Genomic DNA, 12,490 nt, shown 5'->3' on the forward strand with positions numbered 1-12,490 from the left:
GTCGCCATCTTTAATTGTACATTTACAATGAAATAGAACTTTGTTGTTTGAACATTTACATTAACTCATAGATGAAGAAAATGAAAAAGAAGAAGAAAAAGAAGAAGCAGATGAAGAAGAAGAAGAAGAAGACGTAAAATATGAAAAGGCTAATAATTTAGTAATAGATTGTGGTATAAATGTTGTTTTTTTTTTTTTTGTTTTTCTCTATAATTTTTACTATATTTTTCTAAAGAGGACAAAAACAATGCGCAATAATAATAATATTAATAATAATAATAGTAATTAAATATATTTTCTATCGAAAGAATTTTCTCCAGAAAGATTTTATCGATGTTTTACAAATCATTTTTATTTTCAAACATTATTTTCATATGATAATTGTTAAGATTGATATCAACAATGTTTAAACTATGTAAGATGTGGTGGTAAAGAAGAATAATTTATAAGAAAAAAAAAAAAAAAACAAACAAACTTTAATTGTCAAGTGTTATACTTGGTATACCTATCTTAAAAAAAAAAAACAAAGAAAGTCTTGTTTATTAACAGATAAAAGAGTTTGTTTTTCAATAAGTACGACGCGTCACACCCCCTTTTTAATAAAAAAAAAACCGAAAGATTTATTATTTCAAAAATCAAAGATAAAATACCAAAAAAAAAAAAAATACAATACAATACAATAAAAGAACATTTTTTTTTTTTTAAACAATTACAACAGTGCCAATTTGAGATCTTTCATATCGCGCAATATACTACGTGATTCAATGTTAATAATAAATGTCAATTTATTTAGGGATAAGAAAATCAAATGAAATACAAAAATGTTCACACACACACACACACACCCACACCTAATAATTTCTCTTTTACCATGTGAATTTTGTCAAAGAAAAATGTGTGTTGTATGAGCGATAAGAAAAAAAAAAGAAAAAAATACAAAAATAAGAACAAATTATCGAAAACAATAGTTATACAGTCGGAAATAGGTATAAAGTGTAATATTCTTATAAATTTTTTACTTTTTCTAAATAGAATAAGTCTCTCTCTCTCTCTCTCTCTCTCTCTCTCTCGTACTGAACACTCATTTTTTTTTTTTTATAAATTTTGTTCTCAAGATTCTCATAAAAAAAAATTGATTGATGATTAATTTTTGGTGTGAAGTACTTTTTTCTTTTTTTCTTTTTTTTTTTTTTACAAAAGAACAAATGATTAAAGCAACTTTGACAAGCAACTTGCAAATTGTAAATCTTTCAACTTTTGCGAAAAGAAAAAATTGGATTCATCGATTCTTCGTTCCCACCGATCTTCTCTAAATTTCTATGTGTAAATACATATATATATATATATATATATGTACGTATGTATGCAACACATGTATAACAAAAATTTCAACGTTAAAAAATCGTATATCATCGAATAATATAAATAACAAAAATATTTTATCAAATACTTCAAACAATCAAGGAGAAATCATTTTTTTTTGTTTGCACGATCATTGATCTCCTTTCTCTCTCTCTCTCTCTCTCTCTCTCTCTCTCTCACACACACTCTCTCTCTTCTATTTTATTTATTTTATTTATTATTCCTTTAATTAATTCAATCTTTTGAGAAGAAAGTAATAATAATATGATTCTGTCATCAAAACTTATACAGTTTTTAAAAACGAATAATGTATTTAAAAAAAAAAAGAAAAAAAAGGAATCCATATTCGAATATTTACAGCTTTTACAATTTTTACAGCATTGTACATAAACAATATTTGTATGAATTGAAATATTGCAAAATTGTTTTTAATTTCATTTGATGTATGTGCATGTAAGAAAGAATTTCTGTAAAATTCAGGTGGGCTCTTAGAAGAGGTTCATGTTGTTTTTTTTTTTTTACAGATAATCCAATAATCTTTGTCAGAAAAGGTCAAAGAACGTTAGGTTAATTAATTGAACTTTGTTATTTGAATTTTGTAATTTCAACTAGAAACAACGATCGACGAGTAATTATATTTCATTTTACTGTAAACAATTGTTAAAAATATTTCAAAAATGTCTCTCATGATGATTGATATTATTACTCCCATGTATCAATTTATTTGAAATATATATATATGTATAATTATACTACACATATATACATATTACACGTATGTGTAAACACGCTATACACACGCACATAATTACACGTGTATAATCCGAATGCACAAGTCAACTTGCACATGTAGTCAATTATTTTACATGTATTTAAAAAAAAAAGATGGAAACCCCACGCGATTATGTATGTGTATTATGTATATATGTATGCATGATAATATGTATTGAAATATTAAAGAGAGAGAGAGAGAGAGAGAGAAAGAGAGGAAAAGAATGCATGCATTTTTGCAAAAATTTATTGTAGTACTTTGATGATACTTCCAATAATTTTAATTGAAGGGATTCAAAATGGAGAAATAAATGTCCTCGAAGAAAATGTTTGATCTTTTGTCTCTTTGTATTATATAATATTAATTAATTTTTATTATTATTATTATTATTATTATTTACAGTGATGTATGTAGAGATATTTTAATTATATAAAAAAATTATGTTTTGAAATAATTTTGAATGTACATAATGGAAGAAAAAATCATCTATACAGTAATAATATATACAGTCATATAATCAAAAGTAATGCACACAAATTGTATGTGGGTATGTGTTTGTTAATGTTTTGTCGTTTTATCATTGAATTTCTTTTTCGTTTACAATTATATCAATAATTCATAAAATGAGATCATTTAGCAATCATTTTTATTTTTCTCTGACATGTGTAACCTTTGCTTTCTGTCGTCACGTATCATAATGACCGATTAAAATTGTTTTGACGATGAAGTTTCTCAAATGGGTCGATGATTACTGCACTGACCCCCATCGCGAGTATCGCCAATACCAAGAAATTTATTTTATCAATGTCCGAAATCCTGAACTGAACATTTTGATTAATTATTTTCATTAAATAATACTTTTTTTTATCTTTTTACATATTCATCACATACACACATAACTTTGATGTATTTATCAATGTCTAAATTATATTCTGTAATAAATAGATACAAATAATACACATTAAATATCAATGAAATATTACGAATTTTTAATAGAATTTAGATCTTTTTCAAAGACACATTTTTATCAAGTACTGCAAGATGTTTAATTAAAAAAAAATCTATAAATGTATATCATTACGTTTACGTCAGAGACTGTAATTAAATTTAGATAAGAATCCAAGGATTTTATAATTAATGCCACTGACGAGAATTATTATTCTTTACAAGAGATAAGTATTAACATTTCTTAATAATACTTATATAATTTTTCCAACACATACATTTTATTATCATTATTTGTAATATATGTTAGTATCCATTAATTAGTAATTAAATTGCAAGTATTACAGTGCCAATATATTTTGATTTATTTTTTAAGTCAAAAGAATTGGTACATAGATTCATAATAATTAATATTTTCATTTATTTATTTAAATAATGTATGTGTATTCAATATCCATGTATACCATTTAAATAATATTATATTTAAACAATAGTACATTTATTATCTTTACAATTTCGATTGTAAAGATAAGTATAAATATTTATTTTATTTAATTTCAAAGATATAAATTTAAAAATGTAAAAAAAAAATATTCCTTCGATCAGTCTCGAACATGAGTTTACTAATTCTTAGTCGAACACGCTACCAACGTTACCAAACGTAGGAAACATAATTAATGTAATTTAAATCCAGCCTCCTAACACAGAAAGTTCATAAAACGGCCGCCAGATGTAAGTGCAATCGGTGTTAGGATCTAAACAATTAGTCTAGTAAATAATTTGCATTAATTTTGATAATGGTCGATATTTTTTGGGTGTTTGCATTATTATTACATTTTTATCGATCATTGGTGTTAAGCTGATCATAGAATTAAGAACAAACAAAAAAATGAATAATTAAATGCACGTATTAAGAAAGGTGTTGGTGAATCTCATCGTTCTTGCTGTTCTTTTGGTGATACTTTATTGTTATCAAACACCATCAAACGTTTCACGTTGGATAGTGGGTCAAGTTGAAAATCGAAATGTTGAAAAATCTACTAACGATGAATTCATTTCAACCACCTTAAAGGAGACCAACGATATTTTTATCAACATAACCTCAACGACAATCACTTTTCCAAATGCTACCATAACAAACACATATCAAAATCAATTGTATTACAATGTTTGGTGTATATTCACGAAAGTTGGTACGAATTCACCGATGCGAACAAAATTTCACGTTTTTACGAAATCCTTGCTTGCATTTGCTACAGTGGACATCGCTTTTCATGTGATAATTGATGATGATAGTCATACCATTGCTGATACCATAGTGCAAGATGTTATGTCTACTACTAACAAAACAATGAAAGTAAGGTTATATCTCATTTGTATTATTTCAATTTATAATTAATTTGTTTTGTTTAATTATTATTTTCATTATAGGTGCAATATTATAACGTACACGAACAAGCTCGACAGTTGGAGGACATAGTTTCAGTCATGTCACCGCATTTCAGTAGCAAACCAGGGACGTACTACTCAGATGCACTTTTCTTTCTATCTCTCGGTTTGCATAGAATAGCACCACCTGATCAAAAATTAGCAGCTATGTTTGATGCAGATACTAAGTTTCGTAAAGACATTAAAGAATTGTTTAAAGAATTTGATAACTTTGGTAAAGAAGCTCTCTTTGGTTTAGCACCAGAATTAAGTCCTGTATATAGGCATGTTTTGTACTTATATCGTAGCAGACACCCAAAGACCATGTTCGGTGAATCACCTAATATGGGTGGTTTTCCTGGTTTTAATAGCGGTATGGTCCTATTTCATTTAGAAAGATTACGTAAGTCTTCCTTGTATGAAAAAATTGTTACTAAAGATAGCGTTGATGCTATGACTGCTAAATATCATTTTAAGGTTAGTATTAAATCCACAAAATATTCTATATGGGAATATTTTTTCTATGATAATGAAGAATTTGTATTTATTGGTTTCAGGGACACCTGGGGGATCAAGATTTTTATACAGTATTAGGTATGGAACGTCCTGAATTAATTTATACCATTGATTGCGGTTGGAATAGACAATTGTGTACATGGTGGAGAGATCGTGGTTACTCTGATGTATTCAATAATTATTCTCTGTGTAATTCAGAAACTAAATTATGGCATGGGAATTGCAATACTCCTATACCTGATCATTAAGTATTACATATTATTAAATAGTGCCTTCTATTAGAGGGACCAGAAAGTAATCTACAAATATCCAATTTTTGATATTTTTATCAAAAACCGATTGATTTTTGTCAATTTGGTATTAGAAGTTTTGCATACTGTATGAAAAGAGGTTGTTGATTACTGGGGTGGTGATTACATCATTGATTAAAAATAAAAACTTGTTGGAAAAAAATATATTTGTTTAAATTTAAGGTTAGAAAGTAACATTACTTTCCGGTCCATCTATTATTCAAAAGATTTTGATAAAATATTGCGAATAGTATTGATAATAATTATTTGTATAATCTGTGATAGAAAGTAAAGTATATTTTTTGTTCTTGTCAAGTTGCAATATTATAATCAAGAAATTTCCAATAATATTAAATGAAATGAAACCATTTTTAAATACGCAATATTTAAATCTTGCAATTTTACAGTAATGTTAAATTATTAATAGAATAATTATTGTATTTTTATGGTGCATACAACAGAGTATTTATCGTGTTAATATTTCTTTTCTTTTTATAAGTATGTAATACTTGATATTTAATTATATTATAATCTTATATATTAGGAGGACCGAAAAATAATGGCGTCGTTACTACGCATTGTCAAATTATTTCCAATATTTTAAATCAAAAAACTGATTGATGATTTTTATTGTTAAGATATTAAACATTTGTTTGTTCATATCAGATAAAAAAAAGGTTCTTGATAACGTGATTAATTAATTTAATTAAATAATTTCATTATTGTGATTAACACTTTAATGGCCGCTCACACAATATGTGTATGATAGCCGGAACATCGACCATTATTTTATTTATAACTTTATATATATAAAATTAAATTTGTTTTTTGTTTTATATTAATTTTTTCGTTAATGACAGTAAAGTTTTTTTAAAATTAATTCTTGAAAAATATTACCGGGCCCCCGACGACGTTTTACTGCGTACACGTGCGGCCCCATTAAAGTGTTACTAATAAAAATTTGTTTGAAAAATTTATTCGTTTGAAATTTTGAGGTTAAAAAACGACAATACTTTCCGGTCGACTTAATATAATATTTTGTATCTGTTATTTTTCTAGAAATTGTTAATAATTAATGAACATTTTTAGACGACTGTATTAAAATACAGTTAAGCTAAGTTTTAATAAGATAATAGGTAACTGTATTTAATAGCTGTATTTTTTTTGATAGATGAAAATACATTTTTTAAATTAGAAAATATTAATTAGAATTTAAGCACATAGTTGCAATAAAAAAAAAAATCAATTAGTTGAATAGGTTTTACATTAATGCTGTAAAATTAAAATTAACTGAATCATCAAGTTCTTGTATAGGCTGATAAAAAAGGAATGATGTTTGATATGCATTTAAGAGGAAGTCAAATGATGATGAATACTTAACAGATTTGAATGTTATTATTTTACTTGGTGTATAAATTAAAATATATTTAGTACAATAGTTAATAATATTGACCAGATTTATCAGACTGAAAAATGTTGAAATTAAAAACTTGACTGCAATATTTATCTAACTTGAAGAATTTTTTATTGAACAAAATAAAATAAAATAAAAAAAACAAAAAATGAACCAAAATGTATGCTTATTTTGTCAAGTATAAAACAATGGAGGCTTAATTAATCCAAGGCTTCTTAAATTGTTTTATTTAGCAACACTTTTGTATTCGAGGAAATATATTTGTAATCTTGGGTTTCCATTTTAAGTACTGTAAATTAACTGACGTAATATATGTTTAGTATTATCAAATTAATTTTGAATTAATGTTTGTTTGAATCCTTTTAAAGTAAATAAAAAAATAAATCAAATTGTAGTAGGTGAAAAAATTTAATTTTTCGTTAATTCTTGTACAGAAATTGTTTTAATTTTGTGAAAATTTGTGAAACTGTAAAATTGAGAAGCCCTGGAATAATTCAAAATATAATTTATTATATTGAATAGATTTGTGAATAATAAAATACACGACTTACGTATTTAGAAATGATTTGATCGATGATATTTCGATTAGAAAATGAAAATAATAAAACATCAGAATAATTTTATAACGAAAATAAAAATATAAATAATAATAATAATAATAATAATAATCGAGTAATAACAGAAACGTTATATATTCTGTATACGAAAATGTGTTAAGGTATACATCATACTACAGAGTTTGTAATTTTAGTATCATGTTTACAATAAAAATAATCTTTCATTTTTGTTTTTATTATTTTTGTATTATCTCGCGTTATGCTGTAAAAGAAAATGTTCAAAAAGTATGTTTTCTTTTTTGTTCAATTTTAATATAAACGTATTCTATCGGTTTCGTTTAAATGTTTTGTCATAAATCGACTGACCAGACTTTCTTCAAAGACTATATACTTCGTAATTATTTAAATAACATTCATTCTATAAATCTAAATTCGTTGTCGATATTGTAGAAGAAGAAAAAGAAGAAGAAGAAGAAGAAGAAGAAATGTTACCTTTGGTCCCGTTTATAGAAACTTAATAAGTTAGATTTAATTCAAAGATTTAGATATTAATAATAATAATAAAAATAATAACACAATAATAATAATAATAATAATAATAATAATAATAATGTTAGCCAACACACACACAAAGTTGCTATTAGTATTTTCAAATATCATTCAGCCATAATGAAACTGGCTTTGGTGCATTTATTTATTTATATATGTTTTTATTTTTAAACAAATATGACTTTTTGACCAAAGCTAGAACCATGAATGATCTTGTAAAAAACTTGATAAACTTTGTTTTAAGTTCTTCATTATTTTTTTTTCTTTTTTTTATAACAATTCAAATGATCATAGAGATCACACAACAAGCATTGATTAACCTTTTACAAATAAACATTCCCAAACTCGATCTAACGATTTAATATTTGACGCAATTAGCAGTACATATATGTATATACATGCTCGGATCATATTTTATGACAACATACCAGTGTTATCAGGCTTTCTGTACAATATATTTACACATAGTTTAATACGTAGAATAGCTTTCATCTATTAGAAAGAAAGAGAAAGATTTAAAGAACAAATCAACTTAGAAAAATAAACCAAATGAAAATAATAGTAATAATAATAATAATGGATAATTATTGAAAGAACAAAAATATTACAAATGGCACTGTATATCTTTCAAATAAATGACAAACCTTTTTTTGTTTTATTTTAATTCAATTCAACGGAATCTGTTCATTGTTTTAAATGTTTTATTAATGAAAAAAAAAAGTAATTGATATTCAACTTCTCTTTCTTTCTTTCTTTTTGCTTATAGATGAGTAGATTAACCCTTTGCACTCGGTAGATTAACCCCTTGCGGCAGATTTAAGTGGAAAGTCGACAAGCGCTGATACGGCGCCCGATGGCTGATTTTAAGTCTTTTGTTAACTCTATCTGCTTATTAGAAAATATTTCTTTTAAAGATAATACTTAAAGAGTTGAAAAGGGACTGTAAGGTTTATTCTGATCGTAATACACCTGGAGGTAGACCGGAAGTAACAAATTATTGTGATACGTGTCCTGATAAACACCTAGGATGCATTTTGGGTAATTGTTTTACGAATTATCATACAAAAACTAGTTATAGAGTATAATATTTCTCAAGTTTGGTTGTTTTTGATATAAAAATAAATAAATTAGTGAGACGCTGATACGGCGCTCGGCAGATTCAAGTGGAAAGTCGAGAGGCGCTGATACGGCGCCCGATGGCTGATTTTAAGTTTTTTGTTACTCAATCTGCTTATTTATGATGTTTGATGAGATATTTCTTTTAAAGATAATACTTAAAGGGTTGAAAAGGGACTGTAAGATTTACTCTGATCATAATACAACTGGAAATAAGCCGGAAGTAACAAATTATTGTGATACGTGTCCTGATAAACACGTAGGATGCATCTTGGGTAATTGTTTTACGAATTATCATACAAAAACTAGTTATAGAGTATAATATTTCTCAAGTTTGGTTGTTTTAGATATAAAAATAAATAAATTGATGAAATTTGATTATTTTTATACATTCGTTTGTTTATAAATGAGTTTAAAGTACACGTCAGATGTTTTCCTAATTTGATCGGAGTATTCGGAGTAATTTGATCGAGTTGTTGGGTTTGTGCAAACGAAAAAAGGGCTTTGAATGCAAAGGGTTCATTTTTGAAATAAAATAATAAATTCTCACGTATTATTACTATGATTTATACTTACAATAGCTGCGTATTTAATAAGAGCATCGAGAAAAGCACCAACATCGTTTATATTTTCTTCGTAATTTAAAACGAACGATAACATATCTCTCTTTCATGTGTTCGATCATTCGGATGATTGATTCAGAATTAATCTTACAATTTATTTTTTTTTATATACGCGAGACACGCACTTAGAATACTATGTATTTACATAATTTTTAATTCATAATATTCAGGAGTCTCTTTCTTTTTTCTTTTTCTTGTTTGTTTTTTCTTTCTTTCTTTCATATCGTCGCTTTTAATTAAATTTAATTTTTAAATAACTGCGATGACTACCGAAGTGTACGTTTTTATACGTAGTATACAATACATACATACATATATAAGATAAGATAAGATAAGATAAGACAAGAGAAGAAAATAGAAAATAAGAAAGAAAAAAATGGAAAAGAAAACGTTCTTGTTATTTATTTTCAATCAACTCTTGTTTATGTCTTACCAATATGACTGTCAACAATTATTGTTAGTTGATTTATTGTTTAATACCTTTCAGCAGTCTGAAATAAGATAATCAATTTAGAATGATTTTTATTATTGTAAACGAGGTATCCTAACAAAATAATTCGCTTTATAGAATTGAACAATTTTATACATTTATTTTTAACATTTTATAATACTTCAGGGTAGTTTGTTAGTCAAATGTGTTTCTGAAGTTTTTCTATGATAAATTAATAATATAATATAAAATAATATATAAATACAATAATTTCTTTATTTTGAATTAAATTAAACAAAATTTATTTTTCTATTTGAAATGTTTAGGTTAAGTTTTTAAAATTTGAAAAGAAACCTCTTCTTAGTAAGTCAAAAAATTGGAGAAAATGAATTTTATATATAATTTAGTTTATATTGAGATTATTTTTATATTATTACTTTAATATTATATTATATTTGTCATTTATATTATATTATTATACATTACTATATATATATAAAGTTCAAGTTGATTTTGAAAAAATTATATTCACATTAAAAAAATATAAATCAACACACGTACTAAATAGGTAATTCAATAATTTGATTAATACAATTTTGTTGTTTTATTATAAAAAAATTAATAAATTAAAATTTATATATATTATTTATTATAAATATTAATAAGATATAATAAAATATTTATAATATATTATATATATTATTATATATTATCTTTTATATTATATTTATATAATAATTATATAAATATGTAATATTTTTATAATATAAAAATATTTAAAAAAATTTATATTAAATTTTTATAATATTAATAAATTTTTTTTTATTATAAATAATAAAATAATAAAATTTAATAATATTATATTTTAATATATTTTATTTTATTTAATATTTATAATTTAATATTAATATATAATAAATATATATATAATATTAATTAATATTATAAAAATTAATATTATAGAAAATTAATATTTTTTTGGTATTTAAATTTATATAAATTTTAATAATAGAATAAAATAATATTTTTATAATTAATAAATCTAATAAATAAAAAATAATATATTTATTAATTAATTTATTAAAATAATATTTTATTAAAATTTATACAAATGTTAATACCAAAAATATATAAATTTTGTATTAATCAAATTATTGAATTACCTTTTAAAATTAATGTCTTTAATAAAAGCGTGACTTGTTTTATTAGAATACCTCGTAATAAAAATTTAAAAATGAAACAAAATTATACAAAATACTTACATTCTTTAATTGTCCACGACCCCCAAAATTTCTAATAGACTCCAACAACATATCTCTAGAATCTACGTTAATCGGCATTGACTTTGGTCTTGCGTTAGCACTTTTTAACGTGACACCCATAATAACAGGCATCGTGGGTGCTTTGGGTGCTTCTTGTCCATCTACGACATCTTTATTTTGATTTAATTTATCAACCTTATTTATTACTTTAGATTCTGTAAATGGTATCGTAGATGATACTTTGAATCCTTTAACAACCGGTGCAGACATTGCATGAATTTTGATATTATTGTTAACATTGTTTTTTAACGAAATGTTATTGTTCTTTTGAATACTTTGTTCCTGTTGACGATGATTGTATGAATTAATACCAACTATTGTTGTAAATGGTTTCTTTTCCGTAGTACTAAAATTAGGATTATGATTTTCATTAATCAACGATGATGCATGATTCTTGAAAACATTTTTTTTCAGTATTGGAAACTCATCAAGTTTCGTATGACCATTTTGTTTATTAGTTTCTATACTTTTACGTATTAATTCTTGTTGGGAACCATAATATTCCGAATGTCTGTTTGCAATACTTCGTTGTGATGGTTTTATCCTTTGATCGATATCCAAACGAAATGTTTTTGTCAGTTGTTGAAAATTCAATGGTGTTGTATCGATCAAATTTTCATTATCTTTGTTATTATCTTTGTCATTATCTTTATGATGTCTAATTTCTACATTTTGTTCAAGGTTCATTGGTTTTTTCAATTCTACACTCGTTACGATTGGTTTTTCCTCGTGTTTTATTTTATTTGTTGATGGTAGTTTCCTTAATCCAGAAACTGTTGCATGGTTAATGAATTTTTTTGTTAGATCATCATTTCTTTCATGTTTATCATTTGTTTCTTTAGATTGTTCTTTATTATTATTTATTGGAACAATTGTGTTATTTGTATTATTTTTATTGAATTTGTCATTGGCAATTTTATAATCGGTATCCGTTTTAATTTGTACCTTGACGGATGGTCTTTCAGCCCAACTACCTAAACTTATTGCAGGTGGTCCATTATAAACGTAACGACGTTTTGTATTGGTATCTTTTTGTATTGTATTATTTTTATTATCATCTTGGGCCGTTACGTGAGATTCGCTTGGTGTCGAAAACACGCTCGTTGTTACGGAATTTTCATTGGATTCTGTTTCGTACCTGAACAACGAATTCACATTTTTTTTAT

General features: G+C 24.9%; 2 protein-coding genes across 2 annotated transcripts in view; one reads left to right on the forward strand and one right to left on the reverse strand.

The window, feature by feature from the left end:
- The first annotated feature begins 3,677 nt into the window (after positions 1-3,677).
- Xxylt (Xyloside xylosyltransferase) lies at positions 3,678-6,876 on the forward strand. The gene is made up of 3 exons (XM_015317071.2): positions 3,678-4,436; positions 4,511-4,984; positions 5,065-6,876. Exons 1-3 carry the CDS (start codon positions 3,981-3,983, stop codon positions 5,269-5,271), a joined length of 1,137 nt encoding a protein of 378 aa, XP_015172557.2. The 5' UTR covers positions 3,678-3,980; the 3' UTR covers positions 5,272-6,876.
- Positions 6,877-7,400: 524 nt separating this feature from the next.
- Positions 7,401-12,490, reverse strand: part of LOC107064400 (uncharacterized) — a 93,212-nt gene continuing 88,122 nt past the window's right edge. The window contains 2 exon segments of the mRNA XM_089172494.1: positions 7,401-10,063; positions 11,265-12,462. Of these exon segments, the coding sequence (XP_089028620.1) occupies positions 10,046-10,063; positions 11,265-12,462 (1,216 nt within the window). The 3' untranslated portion in view covers positions 7,401-10,045.

The sequence above is a fragment of the Polistes dominula genome, unplaced genomic scaffold (assembly GCF_049000335.1).
Source record: "Polistes dominula isolate Pdom_NZ unplaced genomic scaffold, Pdom_raw_medaka contig_74, whole genome shotgun sequence".
NCBI classification, from domain to species: domain Eukaryota; kingdom Metazoa; phylum Arthropoda; class Insecta; order Hymenoptera; family Vespidae; genus Polistes; species Polistes dominula.